The sequence below is a fragment of the Malaclemys terrapin genome, chromosome 21 (assembly GCF_027887155.1).
Source record: "Malaclemys terrapin pileata isolate rMalTer1 chromosome 21, rMalTer1.hap1, whole genome shotgun sequence".
NCBI classification, from domain to species: domain Eukaryota; kingdom Metazoa; phylum Chordata; order Testudines; family Emydidae; genus Malaclemys; species Malaclemys terrapin.
Genome location: NC_071525.1, coordinates 16365625 through 16384032, shown reverse-complemented (window position 1 = coordinate 16384032; position 18408 = coordinate 16365625). Strand labels below are relative to the sequence as shown.

General features: G+C 51.6%; 1 protein-coding gene across 1 annotated transcript; it reads left to right on the top strand.

The window, feature by feature from the left end:
• Positions 1-9418: 9418 nt before the first annotated feature.
• Positions 9419-16341, top strand: LOC128826983 (kallikrein-14-like). Its single transcript, XM_054010605.1, has 5 exons — positions 9419-9464; positions 11100-11271; positions 14269-14522; positions 15389-15525; positions 16174-16341. Exons 1-5 carry the CDS (start codon positions 9419-9421, stop codon positions 16339-16341), a joined length of 777 nt encoding a protein of 258 aa, XP_053866580.1.
• The last annotated feature ends 2067 nt before the right edge of the window (positions 16342-18408 follow it).

The following is an 18408-nucleotide window of genomic DNA, read 5'->3' as shown; positions in this document are numbered from 1 at the left end:
TGAGCCATTACAAACATTGAATCTATCTCCCCTTGTAAGTACTCTCACACTTCTTATCAAACTGTCTGTACTGGACTAGCTTGATTATCACTTCAAAAGTTTTTTTTCTCTTACTTAATTGGCCTCTCAGAGTTGGTAAGACAACTCCCACCTGTTTATGCTCTCTGTATGTGTGTATATACATCTCCTCAATATTTATTCCACTCTATATGCATCCGAAGAAGTGGGCTGTAGTCCATGAAAGCTTATGCTCTAATAAATTTGTTAGTCTCTAAGGTGCCACAAGTACTCCTGTTCTTTTTGCGGATACAGACTAACACGGCTGCTACTCTGAAACCTTTAAAAATCATGAGATTGGTTTAAAATGGAGAGATTGGCTTAGCAGTCATGAATCAAAATTCATGAAATTCACAGGATTGCTTCAAAAATTGAGAGGTTGACTTTAAAAATCATGAGATTTGGTTTATAATGATGGGATCAGCTTGAAAGCCACGAGACTGCTTTGGAAACCATGAGATCGCTTTCACAATCGTGAAATCAGCCCAACAATTGTGAGATGGGTTTAAAAATCATGAGATTGGATTAAAAATAATGAGACGGGTTTTAAAATGCCATAAATAACACATAGGTATTTGATTTGGTCTCTTGCATTGGTACAGGTGGCATAAGCGGCTATAACTGCTCTGATGTCACGAAGTCTGACATCTCACGGAGTTCAAGCTTCATCGTGTGGTGCTACAGCAACATAGCTACAGCGCCTGTGGCATAGACAAGCCCCAGGAGTTCATGTGCAGCTGATTATCCACCACAACCCCCAAATCTTTCTGAGAGTCACCCCTTCTCCAGGTAGAGTCCCCCATCCTCTAAGTCCGGCGGACATGCATGCATTTACATGTAGCCATTTACATCCCCACGGAGACTCAGTTACCCAAATCTCACATCATTTTATGACATGTCTCATGAGGGTGGGTTTGTTTCTTAAAGCCTCGAGCTCCTGGAGTCATGTGATTCCATGAGAATCTGAGCTTTTGTCGAAAAAAGTCACTTTGTAGACTTGGGATTTGGGGAAAGAAAGCTGGGAAACTGACCCTTAGAGGTTCAAAAAACCAGTGAATAAACAAACCCTAGTAGTTTTGGGGTTTGGTTTTCTTTCTACATCTTCTGATTTTTACACCAATCTCACAATTTTGGGTGGGCCCAGACTTACAAATTTTGAACTCTTGGGGTAAGAGATACTAGCGACCACTGACAAGGGGTGGAAGAAGAAGGGTGGCTACCGCCATAGAAGAAGCTGTGACAGAGGAGAGATTGACAAACTGTCGCGGAGTATCGGGGGACTCAGGGCCCTGCACCCCCGGCTTCCTGCGATTCACTGCGACTCTCAGCCAGCCAGTAAAGCAGAAGGTTTATTTGGATGACAGGAATGCAGTCCAAGACAGGTCTTGCAGGCACAGACAACAGGACCCCCTCAGTTAGGTCCATCTTGGGGTCTCAGGGCATCCCAGCCCAGCCCCCCTTGGGAGGTCAGAGACATCTCTGCCTCCCAGCCATCTCTCCAGCCTGCTTCCCCCACTCTGGCTTCAGCGACCCCTCCCACAGCCTTTGTTCAGTTTCCCGGGCCAAGGTATCACCTGGCCTTCAACCTCTTCCTGGGTTCTCATGTTACACACTCAGGTATGCGCCCTCGGGCAGTCTACCATCCCGCAATGCAGACTATTCCAGCCACACTCCCCTGTCAGCATTCACAGACCACAGTGAGAACAGGCCCAGTTCGTCACATCTCTCCCCCCTTCGAGACCGAACTGAGCAGGGTCACTTTAGCCAGTGACCCGGGGAAGTTCGAACCTACCCCCGTTCCCATGGATGCCCCCGCATCCCTCCCATTCCTTGGTGAGAATTACACCAGGCCCCTTCAGTTTCACGCCCCCACTTAGGTCGGGGGTGCTTGATGGCACTCGCAGTTTGCATGTGGGAAGGTTTATGCGGCCTGTGCCCTTTCCCCACCCCCATACCTCTGGGGCTCCAACTGGGCTGTGGTCTTCTCCCAGCGCTCCAGTCTGGAGGTCTGTGCTTTGGGCTCTCTTGGTTTAGAGCCGCCCTTTTAACCTTGGCCACCCTCCGGAAAGGCTCCTCTATGCTGGGCAAGGGTCCTAAAGCTGTTTTCCCCTTGTCCCAGGCCTTCCTCCCCCTCTGACAGGGGTCACAGGATCCGCAGTACTGTCGGACAGTAACAAAGACCCCAGGCCAGTAAAAGCTCCGTAGCAGCCTCTGCTGGGTACGCCAGGTTCCCTGGTGCCCTGAGAGGGGAATGTCATGGGCCCGGCACAGCAGCTGGCGGCGATACTTCTGGGGTACCACCAGCTGCCTCCTGATCCCCCCTGACTCCATTTCCCCTGGGGGAGCCCATTCTCGGTACAGGAACCCCTTCTCCCACAGGAACCTTTTCCGGCCACCTCATCCCATGGTTTGTACCGCATTGAGGTCGGCTAGGTCCCTTATCTTCCGCAAGGAGGGATCTCTCTGCAACTCGGCCTGGAACTCAGCAGCTGGGACAGGGATGGCCACCTGCTCTTCCTCGCCCGCTGGGCCTGAAGCTGCAGCCTCCCTGAGCCGTGTCCCTGGGCGTTCCCTCCCCACCAGGTTAGGGTCCTGCGCCTCAGGCAAGGCACCCCCCCCAAGGCCAGGGCGCAGTGCCCCTCGCCGGCTCTGACTGCGGGTCACAACCAGTGCCTTTTGGGGGTTGCTTGGCCAGTTCTCCAGGTCCCCCCCCATCAATACCTCAGTGGGCAAATACGGGTGTACCCCCACATCCTTGGGGCCCTCCTTGGCCCCCCACTTCAGGTGTACCCTTGCCACGGGTACTTTGACTGGTGTTCCGCCCACCCCCGTCAGGGTCAGGTAGGTGTTGGGCACCACCTGATCTGGGGCCACCACCTCGGGCCGGGCCAGCGTCACCTCTGCGCCCGTATCCCAGTATCCATTGACCTTCCTCCCATCCACCTCCAGGGGAACAAGGTACTCTCTCCGGAGGGACAGCCCCGCGCCTACCATATAAACCAAAAACCCTGAATCTGGAGCATCCAGCCCCCTAGAGGAGCTGGCCTGGAGCTCTCCTCCCTCCTTAGCAGGTGGTACTCTGCCAGCCCCCCTTCCCTGGGAATGCTGCCTTTCGCCGGGCTGGGTCTCTACCCAGTCAACCCTCTGTGGGTTCGGTCTGCTCAGTCTGTCCCTGAGCCTAGGGCACTGGGCCCGTATGTGGCCCTTTTGGCCACAGTGGTAGCAGCCCATGTCCCATGGGTCCCCCCGGGTGGGTCGGATGGTCCTGACGCCGGATGTTCCCCTCTGATGGGGTTTTTCTGTATTTTCCCACGGGGAGGTCCCATGGTGACTCTCTCTCTGCGTTGTGGTGGGACTGTTCCTTTGGGACTCCTCCCTTCTATCTCCTGACCGGCTCTTTACAAACTCATCGGCCTGCTGCCCTGCGTGTCGCGGGTTCTCTGGCTTTCTGTCCACCAACCACAGCCTCAGGTCGGATGGGCACCGCTCATACAGTTGCTCCAGTACCAGCAGTTTAATCAGGTCCTCCTTTGTCTGGGCCCCACCAGCCCACTTGCTGGCGTATCTTTCCATGCGGGCGGCTAGTTGCAGATATGAGATCTCAGGGGTTTTATCTTGACTCCGGAACCTTTCCCGGTACATTTCAGGAGTCAGCCCAAACTCACGTAGCAGGGCCTTTTTGAATAGTTCGTAGTCCCCTTTCTCTGCCTCTCCCAGTTGGCGGTACAATGCCACGGCTTTGGGGTCCAGTAAGGGGGTAAGGACCCGGAGTCTGTCCGCGGGATCCACCCGGTGCAGCTCGCAGGCCGTCTCAAAGGCCTCCAGGAAGTCATCCATGTCCTCCCCCTCCTTGTATGGGGCCATGATGCACTTATCAAAGCTCCGTGCAGTCCTGGGTCCCCCCTCACTCACCGCAGCCGGGGGTTCCCTGCCCTTCAATCTCGCCAGTTCCAGGTCATGCTGACGCTGTCTCTCATTCTCCTGTCTCTGTCTCTCTTTCTCCTCCCGTTCATGCTGTCTCTGTCGTTCACGATCCTCCAGCTCTCTCAGTTTTAGCTCTTTCTCCCATTCCAGCCAATTCCGCTCCACGGATGCCGAACGTCGCCGGGAGGATCCTCTGCTGGCCGGCGAGCTTCGCCGGGAGGGTCCCCTGCTGGCCGGGGGGGTCACGGCACCTTCGGTATTTGCTGGGCTCCTCCCCACCCTTCCCCTAGGCATAGGAAGGAGGGGTCTCGGGAAGCCCTCAGCAGCCGGCTGACCACTCCCAGCTGGGACAGACACTGGTGCCTGCGCTGCATTTGCCAGGCTGCTTCCCTGAGACACAGGGATCAGTTCATTCGCGCGATCTTCCGCCTCCAGCTGGGCAATGAGCTGTTCTTTGGTGAGCCTCCCAATGCGCAGCCGCCTCTGCTTGCACAGCTCCACCAGGTCGCTCTTAAGCCGCTTGGCATACATCTTCCTGCTGGCCACTCACCGGCCTGTGTGCTCACAGCTCCCCACAGTTCCCAGGGGGACCCCTAGAGTGCCAGCCCTTCTCGAGGTCACCGCCTCTCTGCCAGGGTCGAGCTGCAGACTCCTCCGCCCCTGGGACCACTCGCTGCGATCCCCCCGGGGGACCCTGTTACTGCAAAAGTCCTTCTCGCTGGTCACACACTCCCAGGGGTAATAACCGTCTCTCTCCCACTCTTCAGCAGGCCCATAACTCCCCCGGGGGACCCTGTTACTGCAAAAGTCCTTCTCACTGGTCACACACTCCCAGGGGTAATAACCGTCTCTCTCCCACTCTTCAGCAGGCCTGGTCCCCGCCAATCCCCCTTCGTTTTACTGCTCCCCAGTCACTTACTGCAGGAAGCGCCGTCCACGGGGTGCAGTAGATCCCACCGCTGCCACCAGTTGTCGCGGAGTATCGGGGGACTCAGGGCCCTGCACCCCCGGCTTCCTGCGATTCACTGCGACTCTCAGCCAGCCAGTAAAGCAGAAGGTTTATTTGGATGACAGGAATGCAGTCCAAGACAGGTCTTGCAGGCACAGACAACAGGACCCCCTCAGTTAGGTCCATCTTGGGGTCTCAGGGCATCCCAGCCCAGCCCCCCTTGGGAGGTCAGAGACATCTCTGCCTCCCAGCCATCTCTCCAGCCTGCTTCCCCCACTCTGGCTTCAGCGACCCCTCCCACAGCCTTTGTTCAGTTTCCCGGGCCAAGGTATCACCTGGCCTTCAACCTCTTCCTGGGTTCTCATGTTACACACTCAGGTATGCGCCCTCGGGCAGTCTACCATCCCGCAATGCAGACTATTCCAGCCACACTCCCCTGTCAGCATTCACAGACCACAGTGAGAACAGGCCCAGTTCGTCACACAAACAGAGAGGCAGTTTGTGCTCATAAACCAGGGCTGAGACTCCCATTCCACGGGAAATTCAGATATTTTGGGGTGGGGGGAAGAATCCGTTGTGAACAGGTATACAAAGCAGAAATTTCTAAATGTCCGATGTAGCAAAAATGCCAAAAGAATTGTTTTGCTCATGTTCAAAAGTTATGGTTCTGTAATAAAATCATGTCATTCTTGTCAAGGTTCCTTCCCCACTCTAAACTTTAGAGTACAGATATGGGGACCTGCATGTAAACTTCTAAGCTTAACTACCAGCTTAGATCTGGTTTTGCTGCCGCCACTCCCAAGTGCTAACTCCCTTCCTTGGGTAGCCTTGAGAGACTCCTCCACCAATTCCCTGGTGAACACCGATCCAAAACCCCTTGGATCTTAAAACAAGGAAAAATCAATCAGGTTCTTTAAAAAGAAGGCTTTTAATTAAAGAAAGAAAGGTAAAAATCATCTCTGTAAAATCAGGATGGAAAATAACTTTACCGGGTAATCAGATTCAAAGAGCCCAGAGGAACCCCCTCTAGCCTTAAGTTCAAAGCTACAGCAAACAGAGATGAACACTCTAGCAAAAGGAACATTTACAAGTTGAGAAAACAAAGATAAACCTAACACGCCTTGCTTGGCTGTTACTTACAAGTTTGAAATATGAGAGACTTGTTCAGAAGATTTAGAGAGCATGGATTGATGTCTGGTCCCTCTCAGTCCCAAGAGGGAACAACCCCAAAACAAAGAACACAAACAAAAGCCTTCCTCCCACCAAGATTTGAAAGTATCTTGTCCCCTTATTGGTCCTTTGGGTCAGGTGTCAGCCAGGTTACCTGAGCTTCTTAACCCTTTACAGGTAAAAGGATTTTGGAGTCTCTGGCCAGGAGGGATTTTATAGTATTGTACACAGGAGGGCTGTTACCCTTCCCTTTATAGTTATGACAGATGTGAATCTGCAGGAGGCCAGTAAAACCAATCTGGGATCCACAGATCTTATCACATTGGGGCAGACGGCTCCCAGTGGAAGGGGTGGACCCGGATTATTGAATCAGGGTGCACAGCGTCCTTTCCTCCTTTCCCATTTCTCCATTTCCTGTTGTCTTCGTTGGGCGCCTCCATTTCAGGCGCTGGAGGGCTTGGGTTTCCCATAACTCCCCAGCGGCGGAGCAGGCGGACAAAGAGACGATTTCTCTCAATGTCTGTGAAGGCGGATGAAGGCTGCAGCAGGATGGCGATCTCCAATCGCCTCGGTTTCCTGGCGTTTGGATGAAGAGCCACATCCTGCCAAGCACCTTGTGGACCCTGGTGTGCAACAGCATCTCCAAGCAGGGGCCTTCCCACTTTTTACTGGCCATAGGGGCGAACGACGGGGGGAGGAGGTGGAGAGGTGCGAGCGGGAGGCAGAGTATTGGGGAGTAGAGGCGGTGCAAGGGCGGGGCCTCGGGGGGAATGAGCAGCACGAGGGCTCCGGGGGAAGGGTGGTGTGGGAGTGGGGGCTCAGGGGAAAGGGCAGCATGAGGGTGGGGCCATGGTTCACACACCAGTGGCCTCCCCGCTTTTTGGAGCGTCCATCACCCCTGTCTCCACATTCAAAGAAATCACGCACAGGTGTCTTCCATACTCACATCAATGTCCAGATGCAGATTAAGGTCGCCTGGGGCCCTGGGCCGGAGCAAGTGGGGGGGCCCCGGGTCCAGAAAGTTGTCCCCACCCCACCTCTTCTGTCTGCGGTTCCGCCCCTTCTGCCTATGGCCCCGCCCATGGCCCCACTCTCTTCTGCCCCTTTCCCATCTCCCCTCCCCTTTCTGCCCACAGCCCTGACCCATTCCACCCCTTCCCTGCGACCCCTCCCCTTTCTGCCCACAACTCCGACCCATTACGCCTTGTCCTCCCACCCCTTTCTGCCCACAGCCCTGACGATTCCGCCCCACCCCCCATGGCCTCACTCCCCGCTTGCTTGTTTCTGCCCCTACCCCGAGACTGAAGAAGCTTTGAAGCGAGAGCTCCTCCAGCCTCAGGCCTGCAGTGGTGGGCGTTTCTGGGGGGCCCAAATTGGCCCGGGCCCCCGGGCATGGGCCCCGTTGGCCCGTGAAGTAATCCACCACTGTCCATGTCCAAGTCCTGTGGCGTTCGGTGACGGGAGCGGGACAGCAATGACCGGAAGCTCCTAGTCACCGACCAGCACACAGGCGGCGGTTGTCAGAGGGCCATTTTTGCATTGGGACAGAGGCAGGCCTGCAAGTCGGCAGCCGCAACACGACTGAGCAGCTGTTTTTAGGGCCCACTCTGCTCCCCTGCATGGGGCGTGGGGTGGTTACGAGCAGGACGTGGGCTGTCTGACCTAGTGCTCAAAGCAGGAGCTGGGAAATCAGGCCAGGCCACATACCGGGAGGTCAGAATCTGAGGTAGGCCCGAGGGCAAACCCAAAGTCGAGCTTCGGGAGGCAGGGTCCGGTTACCAGGAGATCAGAGGTAGGAGCCAAACTTGAGAGCAGAACCAGGGATCAACACGCAGAGTCAGGCCGGGTCAGGGTACCAGGAAGAGGACGAGGAAGAGGAAGGCACAGACTCCAGAGCTAGGTGGAGGTTCAGGGAGTCGCTTTCGGCAATGGAGAAGGTGCCATTCCAAGGGCTAATTCCTGCTGGCATCCTCGGCAGAGGACAGAATCGGGAACAAAGCCTGGCTTGCTTCCGCAACTCCCCCGGATACAACCTACTGGAGCATGGGGGCGGAGGGAGTTGCCTGCATGCCAACATGTGGGGCAGCTCCCCAGATATGCCAGTCATGTTGACTCACAGGGACAGCCCATTTCCGCAGCATATGAAGTGGCCCATCCCGGAGGATCCTTAGTTTTGTCCAAGACACCGGAGCCTCTTCCACTCCCGAGGGCCCCCCGCCGGAAGCTACAGGTGAAGCAGGGCCAGTCCAGCCCCTGTCGTCAAGATGCCTGGCTGGGGGCATCAGGGTGCTGGGGTGGAGCACTGTGGTTTGGGGAGCCACATAGGGTGGTGTTTTGGGGCATCTTGCGGTTATCAGGGTAATTATGGGCTGCCAGGGCACTCTGCTCTGTTATTGGGGGTGATTATGGGATCTGAGGGGGCATTGCTCTGTTATTGGGAGTAATTATGGGCTGCTAGGGAGCATTGCTCTGTTTTAGGGATGTGGATGGGATAGAATGGGGTCTCTTCTCTGTTATTGGGGGGATTATGGTGTGGAATGGGGCACTCAATGAAGATGGACGGCTTGGTGGTTTGGCTGCTCAGCTGGTACTTGGAAGACATGGCTTCTAATCTCTGATCTGGCGCTGCCTCCCTGCAGGACCTTGGCCAATCGCTTAGCCTCCCTGTGCCTCAGTTTCCCCATATGTACAATCAGGATCATAGCCCTGCCCTGCTCACCAATGATTGGGAGGTGCTCAGATACTACCATAATATAGCATATAATATGCCAGATACCACCTCAGATCTATTAATTTCTCTGTTATTAAGCTGGCTATGGGGGTTTCGCCCCCCTCCTCTGTTATTGTTAGAAGGGGAACGAGTGGCAGCGGGGTGGGCTCAGGCCAGCTCATGGAAATCTTTGTCATCTGGCTTGACTTTTAGTTTCTCTGCCCATCCTCGCCAACAGATCAGATCTTCTCATGGAACATGCCGCTGGGGGCGACTGGGACCGGGCGGAAGTGGAAGATGGAGCTGAGTCGGGGGACACCGGGCCCTCATTGCCATCAGACAATCACGGTGCATTTCCCCTCCCCATGTCGGGCAGTGCTGTCATCTCCTGGTACAGGCAGGGCGGCTGAGGCCCAGAGAAACTGCTGCTTTTGGGAGTTGGTGGACGAACAGGAACTCAGGCCTGGTTTTACTGAATCCTAAACGTGCACCTTCCCCGCGAGGCATCCGTCCTCCTCAAGACGCCCGTGGCCAATGATTCCCTTTCGATCTCTTTCCCTGCAGTAAAGCCAGTGACTCCACCGACCGTATCCATCACCACAACTGCCATGGAGCTACTGATCATCGCGATGCTGGTAGTCGGGGCAGCCGCAGGTAGGAAAAAGAGTGAAGAAAGAAGCCAAAGTTGGGTTGGGTGAGAGGTTCTGCAGTTTCGCCGCAGGCCCTTCCGGGAATGTCTCAGAGACTTTGCTTAAGACAGGTTCCTGTTTATGAAAAGCCGAGTTCCCAGTAGTCCTGTTATGTGTTGCAAAAGGTAATTAATATGTTCAGGCCTCATCTCTGATTACTCGTTATTGTTTGTAAAGCAGACAGGAAGCCACGATTTCACAATCTGTTTGTGTCCTGAATCAGGACAGAAGAAAAGAATTTTGAAATTTCCCACAAAACGAAATGTTTTGAGGGGAAAAAATAAAACTGTTTCACTGAGATTTCGATGTCTTTAAATTTAAATATATTTCAAAATATATAACTTTCACAGAGCAACATTTCTAATATAATGTCCATTCTTTTAAGAAAAACATGGAAACAAAAATTATTTAAAAAAAATAAAAACAAATCAAAATGGCCCTTTCTGATAATGTTCAATGCTCTGGTCAGAATGCCTGTCCCATGAAGCACCATGTACCGCTTGGTGAGGAGAAGTTAGTGCATCATGGAAATTCCTGGCTGTGAGGCATCATGGGAGATGTAGTTTGATTGTGGAGCCGAGCCCATAGAGGAGACTGCTTCGTTTTAAACTTTTTTAAAAAGAATATGCATCACAATCAACACATTCCTGTGGAAATTTTCAATTTTGACAAAATGGCATTTTCCGATGGGAAAGCATTCCATCCGAAAAAGTTTGACAGTTTTAATAATTTGTATTGCAGAAAAGCCTAGAAATGCCAATCACTGACCAACCTCTGCTCTCCTGAGCATGTATAAATTGTGATTTCCAGAGGTTTATAATTTGATCAAATCTAGGTGAATTTTCATGTGAACAGCAAAAGGCACCTCCCTGACTCCAGGGCTATTCCCTTGTAAAATTTCAAGTCCCTGCTGCCAATGCATTAGAGCACTGCAAAAAGTGGTTGGAAAATCATTTGAACATTAAAAAATGAAGTGTCCTCCTGGGTCATCATGACCAGTCCCTGCCACCATGGGCAGCTCGGTCATAGAAATGTATCAAGCTCCATCTTCAAACTCATGAGGGGTTTTGCCTCCTGCCCCTATTCCACAACTTCCTTCCTTCGATGGTTAGTAACCGTCTTCTAATCTCAGCCTAGATTTATCCATGGTGCTTATCCCTATTTGTTCTTGTTCCAATGCTGGTCTCCATCTCCTATAGATCTTCTCCCTCCCTGGTGTTTTTCCCCCACTGTATTTAGAGAGAACAATCAGATGTTGTCTCGGCCTTCTTTTAGGTTAAACCAGCCGAGCTCTTTCCATCTCCCCTTGTAAGATTGGCCCTTCGTTCCCCTGATCATCCGAGTGACACCTGTTCCAGTTGAAATTCCTCTTTCTGGAACACGGGTGACCGAAATTGGAGGTTTTACCAGTGGCATTAACGCCTCCCTATCCCTACTGGAAATACGTCTCCTGGTACAACCTCGAATAGCCTTTTTGAACTGCCGCGTGCAAGTAGTGGCTCATGGTCATCCTGCCACCAGCCAATCCATACGGACGTGACCGATGGTCGCTCCATTTACTACCCCACTTGTGCCTGACGTTTGCCACTCTCCATTGCAGCCTCAGACACAGAGGTAAACCAGATCATTGGCGGGAGCTTCTGCCTCTTTGGTTCGCGGCCCTACCAGGTGGCTCTCCTGAGGAACGGCCGCATCTTCTGTGGCGGGAGCCTTATAGCCCCGAAGTGGGTGCTAACTGCTGCGCACTGCAGCAGACGGATCAGACGGCTCAGGTAAGTCAGTGTGGGGGTGATGGGAGAGAGGGTGATACATGGGAATAACCCACATCCCCAGTCCTTATCGTCTCCCTTCGTGTCCTCCATCCATGCCCAGGTCTCCCTCTGCACCCCACAATCTCCTTCATTTTTTCCCATCCCTCAAACCATTTTTGTGGCTCTCCTCCACACCCTCTGCGGTTTTTCAGCGTCCTTCTTCAAATGTGCCCACCCCACACAGGACACGGCACGCCAGTATCAGTATCTCCCTAGGGCCATGTACAGAGAAAAACTCACCCCCCCGCTCGCCAGCATTACCTCTTGTAGCATCCCACGGGTGGCTCACGTGCAGTTGCTCTAGGACCTGATGGAATGGAGCGGAGCTCCGGGAAATATCTTCCCTTGATTCCAGCCTGATGCTGTTGGCGTTCAACTGGGGGTGTCTGTGGCCCCCCGCTGGTTTCAGGGCATCCACTGGGCACTGCAGCTGAAGCCCGGCACACCTGAGCCCTGGCGCACCCTACAGGGCTGAAGCCCTATGTTCCGGCAGCTCCCACGGGGCTGAAGCCACAAGCCCTGTTGCATCCTGCAGGGCTAAAGCCCAAGTAGCCCCACCCCACAGCTGAAGCCTGGAGCCCCGAATGGAGGTAGGCCATGGGGGGTCTCTGGGAAATACTCAATGAGAATTTAAGGCCTGGAATGAACGCCACGTAGGCTGCAGAAGGTGAGTGCCAGAAAAATTGAAAGCAATTCAGGTTGCCTTTTTAGAGCTCTGTCATTACTGCAGGGCCTGTAGATAGATGTGTCCTTCCCCTCCCCCAGCTTTTCTCTTAACTCTCTTTGTGTGTTAGGACGAAGCTGGTATCTTTGTTATATTTGGAAAAACAAATTAAACCATAAATAATACGTTAAAAATCACAATGTTTTGTGTCGGCATTTTCGAAATGTTTTCATGTTTCCATTCGAAACAACTTTTTCTTTCAAAGTGCCCTGTTAGTTGGTTTTCAGAAACGTTTCGCGATGACTGAAACGAACTTTGCTCCCCCGACTTTTCGATTCGGTGGAAATTTCAAAACTCTTTGACCCAGATTTTACTCTGCAATTCCCACTGCTCCCGCACGTTGGTTTAACTTGGCATGAGCGAGCCGCAGTAGCCCAGGAGAAGGCAAAAGTAAAAATAACCATGTTAAGTGGGTCCCAAAAGTAGGGTGAGCAGATAGTATGTGTGAAAAAGTGGGACACATTTTTTCATTGAAAGGAGAATGGTGGCATATATAAGACAAAACCCCTAATATTATTGGGGCGTCTGGTCAACCTGTGCCAAAGTCGAGGATAAGGACAGCTGTATAAAACCAGGTGCAAGAAGTAATAGTGTCAGAAACAGTGGCTCAGAATGTGTGGAAGGTGACTATAAAGACAGGGAGAAAAGTAACAAAATATGCTGTGTACATGTGGCATGAGAACATAGCATGATATGTACAGGAATTGGGCCTGAAAATAATCTTCCAGTTGGAGGATTGGGCTAAAGGAAATCTGATGAGGCTCAACAAGGACAAGTGCAGAGTCCTGCACTTAGGATGGAAGAATCCCATGCACTGCTACAGACTAGGGACCAAGTGGCTAGGCAGCAGTTCTGCAGAAAAGGACCTAGGGGTTACAGTGGACGAGAAGCTGGATATGAGTCAACAGTGTGCCCTTGTTGCCAAGAAAGCCAATGGTACATTGGGCTGTATTAGTAGGAGCATTGCCAGCAGATCGAGGGACGTGATTATTCCCCTCTATTCGGCACTGGTGAGTGGTGAGGCCACATCTGGAGAATTGCGTCCAGTTTCCCCACACACACACACACACACCTGGAGAATTGCGTCCAGTTCCCTCCCCTCCGTCCCCCCACTACAGAAGGGATGTGGACAAATTGGAGAGAGTCCAGTGGAGGGCACCGAAAATGATCAGGGGGCTGGGGCACATGACTTACAAGGTTAGGCTGAGGGAACTAGGGTTATTTAATCTGCAGAAGAGAAGAGTGGAGGGGGGGTTGATAGTTGATAGCAGCCTTCAACTACCTGAGGAAGGGTTCCAAAGAGGATGGAGCTCGGCTGTTCTCAGTGGTGGCAGAAGACAGAAGAAGCAGCAATGGTCTCAAGTTGCAGTGGGGGAGGTTTAGGTTGGATATTAGGAATCACTATTTCACTAGGAGGGTGGTGAAGCACTGGGATGAAGCACCTAGGGAGGTGGTGGAATCTCCATCCTTAGAGGTTTTTAAGGCCCAGCTTGACAAAGTCCTGGCTGGGATGATTTAGTTGGTGTTGGTCCTGCTTTGAGCAGGGGATTGGACTAGATGACCTCCTGAGGTCTCTTCCAACCCTAATATTCTATGGTTCTATGATAAAGTGCATGATATCATGTAAAATGGAGGATGCATATGCAATACCAACATTCCCCAGAGGGCAGGATCGAACTGGGGCCCTCTACAGCTTAGTGCATGAGCCTCTACAGAATGAGTTAAAACCCAACTGGCTGTTAGCTAACGCTGTAGAGCAGACTCATTAATCTCTAAGTAGTCTCGGTGCCACTAGATGGGACAGAACACCAAACCCAGAAGGTGTGTGGGTTACACATACATTAGAATAGGGACAAAGAGTCCTGTGGCACCTTATAGACTAACAGACGTATTGGAGCATAAGCTTTCGTGGATGAATACCCACTTCGTCAGATACATGTGGTATAGAATAGGGTTAAACTTGTATGTAAAGTAACCAATACTTGTATTCTTTGGATCTGTGGTATGCTCCATACCCACTCCTTATATGTGACTCTGACCAGCTCTGTGGAGTCTAAAAAAATGAGATCAGACAAGATTGGAGTCAACTGAATTCCTGAGGAGCCAAGTTGATGAGATCTTGGAGGCTACCCTAGGATCGAAAAATCCATTATTGGCCCAATTCTAGTTGCTTGCCAACTATGACCTTTGAATAGCCGCCCATTGATCTCTTCCTTTGTCCTCTCTCCATGCAGCTCTCTGCGGGTGCATCTGGGGGATTATAATCTACGGGTGAAAGAACCCACAGAACAGATACGAAGAATCCACAACTTCTTCATGCACCCTGGGTATAACCTTCGTCCTCGTGACAACGACTTCATGCTTCTGGAGTTGGATGAGCCCGCTCAACTCAACAACTACGTGAACACAATCAACGTGACGACCTGTTGTCCCTCTCCTGGAACACGATGCAGTGTTTCGGGATGGGGCACCATCAAGTCCCCCAAAAGTATGGCATGCTGGGGTGTAGAGGCGAGGAGTTGAGGTTGGGCTCAGCTTGGGGAGGTGGTGGAAGATCTTTAAGGAGACCTCGTTAACAGGCTGTCAAGGGTTCTTGGCTTCTTCTTGGAGAAATTTTTCAACAGAAATGATTTGTAGTGAAAAACGCAGCTTCGACAACACCAAAGTGTCCCACAAACTCAGGGCATTTTCACTCATTTCAGAAAAAAATATTCCGAAAAAAGTGAAAATTTTGCATTTTGAAAACACTGAGACACAATGGCTTGATTTTTGAAATGTTTTCTTTTGAAATTTCCTTTCCTATTCAAAACAATTTTAAAACATTACAGACGTGCTTCAAATCACAATGAAATATTATAATATGACATAAAATACTGGATCTAAATGAAACAGTTTGGTTTTTTGGCTTTTCCATTCATCAAAAATTTCCTTTTCGGGAAAATGAATGTGGCCAGATCCCAGCTGGGGTCCATCATCCGTAGCTCCATTGGAGTCAATGGGGCCAGATCCCAGCTGGGGTCAATGGGCCGTAGCTCCATTGGAGTCAATGGAACCAGATCCCAGCTGGGGTCCATCATCCGTAGCTCCATTGGAGTCAATGGGGCCAGATCCCAGCTGGGGTCAATGGGCCGTAGCTCCATTGGAGTCAATGGGGCCAGATCCCAGCTGGGGTCAATGGGCCGTAGCTCCATCGGAGTCAATGGGGCCAGATCCCAGCTGGGATCAATTAGCCATACCTCCATTGGAGTCAGTGGATCTGTGCCAGTTTACACCAGTTGAGGGTCTTACACCAAGTTTTCTTGTCTTGCACCTTGTTCCCCGCTCATGATCTCTTCTTTTTCTGTCATTGCCCAGGGCGGTTCCCAGCCATCATGCAGTGTGCAGATGTCTATAGCGTCAGCCAGGACAGCTGCCAGGAAAGTTACTGTGGCAGGATCACGGAGAACATGCTCTGCGCTGGCGTGGAACAGGGCGGCATAAGCTCGTGCAAGGTAAGGGGCATCCCGGAGAGCGGGGTAGGTGCTGGGTGTAGGAACAGCTCAATACTCTTTATCCCCTACGACCTGCAAACGCTTCTCAGCCTGCTACTGAGGGGCCATCGTCACTCAGCCCCTGGCCCCAGCCAGCCATGGAAGAGCAGCTGATTTGCCCTCTGGCCACACCGAGCCCTAAGGGCTGAGCTTCATCCAACTCCTGGACCCCTGATTCCCAGCACAGGTGTAGCAAGCTGGGGCCATCTGAACCCATTTTTGCTCCTTAAATCCTTCCTGTCCCCGTGTCCCTGCTGCCCCCTGCTGGAGGGGATGGGCCCTGCTCTGGATGTGTGTGTGTGTGTGCGTGCGCGTGTGTCCCTGCTGCCCCCTGCTGGAGGGGATGGACCCTGCTCTGGATGTGTGTGTGTGTGTGTGTGTGCGTGCGCACATGTGTCCCTGCTGCCCCCTGCTGGAGGGGATGGGCCCTGCTCTGCATGTGTGTGTGTGTGTCCCTGCTGCCCCCCTGCTGGAGGGGATGGGCCCTGCTCTGGATGTGTGTGTGTGTGTCCCTGCTGCCCCCTGCTGGAGGGGTTGGGCCCTGCTTTGTGTGTGTGGGCCCTGGGGGCATGGCTCTGTTTTGCTGATGGCTCCACGTTGTCTCTGCAGGGGGATTCAGGAGGCCCACTGGTCTGCAACGGGCAGCTGCAGGGCGTGGTCTCCTGGGGGAAGTCTGTCTGTGCCCTGCCGGGACAGCCCGGTGTCTATGCCAAAGTCTGCAAAGCTGCCCAGTGGGTGAGGAGCACCATAAGGAGGAGGCTCGCCAGATCAGACTGAGAGATCACAGCACGTCTCGCCTGCCACAATTACCCACCAAACGCACGCCCCAGCCACGCCTCTCCTCATCTCGCCACGGCACCCGGGGGGTGCTGAATGGGGTGGGGAGAGCTGGCCCAGGTGGAACGGGGATGGGGGAGCTGCAGTGGGTCAGCCCAAAGCAGCCAACAGTTACTAGCCAGGCCTCACAAAATCCTGAGACTGGGTTAAAAATGTGTGACTGGTTTATAAAAAGGATGAATCAGCCTGAAGATTGGGAGATTGGTTTAAAATGGGGGGTTTTGCTTAAAAATCCTGAATCAGTCTGAAATTCACAAGACTGGTTCAAAAATCAGGAGGTTGACTTTAAAAATCGTAAGATTTGGTTTAGAATCATGGGATTAGCTTGAAAGCCATGAGACTGCTGTAAAAATCGTGAGATCAGCCTGACGACTGTGAGATGGGTTTCAAAATCATGAGATTGGATTAAAAACTGTGAGACGGGTTTTCAAATGCCATAAATAGCGCACGGCTCTTTGATCTGGTGTCTTGCATTAGTTCGGGTGGCATAAGCGGCTATAACTGCTCTGAAGTCACGAACTCTGATGTCTCATGGAGTTCAAGCTTTGTTATATGGAGCTACAACAACATAGCTACAGCAATGGAGCTGTAGCACTTGTAGTGTAGACAAACCCCGGGAGTTCATGTTCAGCTGATTATCCACCACAATCCCTAAATCTTTCTGAGTGTCACCGCTTCTCTGAAGAGAGTCCCCTATATTCTAAGTCTGGTGGACATTCTTTGTTCCTAGATGGATGCATTTACACGTACTGTAGCCATTAACATTCCCACAATTCTCAGGGTAAAACTGCTAGACTTGGCAGTGGTGAGACTCAGTGACTCAAATCTCACGTGCTTTTATGACATGTCTCATGAGGGTGGGTGTGTTTCTTAAAGCCTCGAGCTCCAGGAGTCATGTGATTCCATAAGAATCTGAGCTTTTGTCGGAAAAAGTCACTTTCTAGACCCAGACTTTGGGGAAAGAAAGCTGGGAAACTGACCCTTACAGGCTCAAAAAAAAAACAAACCCTGAAGACACTAGTGGTTTGGGGTTTTTGTTTTGTTTTGTTTTTTTACATCTTCTGATTTTTACACCAATCTCACAATTTTGGGTGGGTCCAGACTTGCAAATTTTGAACTCTTGTGGAAAGAGATACTAACAACCACTGACAAGAGGTGGAAAAAGCACAGGCTGAGCTCAGAGAAGAAGCTATGACAGAGGAGAGATTGACAAAGAGTGAGGCAGTTTGTGCTCACAAACCAGGGCTGAGACTCCCATTCCACGGGAAATTCAGACATTTCAAGTGGTGGGAAGAATCTGTTGTGCATGGGAACGCAAAGCTGAAATTTCTTAACACCCGATGTGGCAAAAATGCCCCCAGAAATGTTTTGCTCATGTTGAAATGTTACATTTCTATAATAAAAGCATGTCATTTCTATAATCCTGCATGAAATGATAGCCCGTTACAGCTGGTGGATCCGCAGGTAGCTAATAAGAACACAAGAACAGCCATACTGGGTCAGACCAAAGGTTCATTGAGCCCAGTATCCTGTCTTCCAACGGTGGCCAATGCCAGGTGCCCCAGAGGGAGTGAACAAAACAGGTAACCATCAAGTGATCTATCCAGTCGCCCATTCCCAGCTTCTGGCTAACAGAGGCTAGGGACACCATCCCTGCCTATTCTGGCTAATAGCCATTGATGGACCTATCCTCCATGAACTTATCTAGTTCATAGTCTTGGCCTTCACAACATCCTCTGGCAAGGAGTTCCACAGGTTGACTGTGCATTGGGTGAAGAAAGACTTCCTTTTGTTTGTTTTAAATCTACTGCCTATTAATTTCATTTGGTGTTGTGTTATGAGAAGGAGTAAATAACACTTCCTGATTTACTTTCTCCACACCAGTCATGATTTTACAGAGCTCTATCATATCCGCCCTTAGTCGTCTCTTTTCCAAGCTGAAAAGTCCCAGTCTTATTAATCGCTCCCAGATGGCAGCCGTTCCATACCCCTAATAATTTTCTGAAC

Excerpts from the sequence above, each read along its gene's own strand:
- LOC128826983 (XM_054010605.1), top strand. The coding sequence starts at position 9,419 with ATGGAGCTACTGATCATCGCGATGCTGGTAGTCGGGGCAGCCGCAG. Across the intron at positions 9,465-11,099 it reads GGTAGTCGGGGCAGCCGCAG|CCTCAGACACAGAGGTAAAC; the intron begins GTAGGAAAAAGA and ends TCTCCATTGCAG. Across the intron at positions 14,523-15,388 it reads CACCATCAAGTCCCCCAAAA|GGCGGTTCCCAGCCATCATG; the intron begins GTATGGCATGCT and ends GTCATTGCCCAG.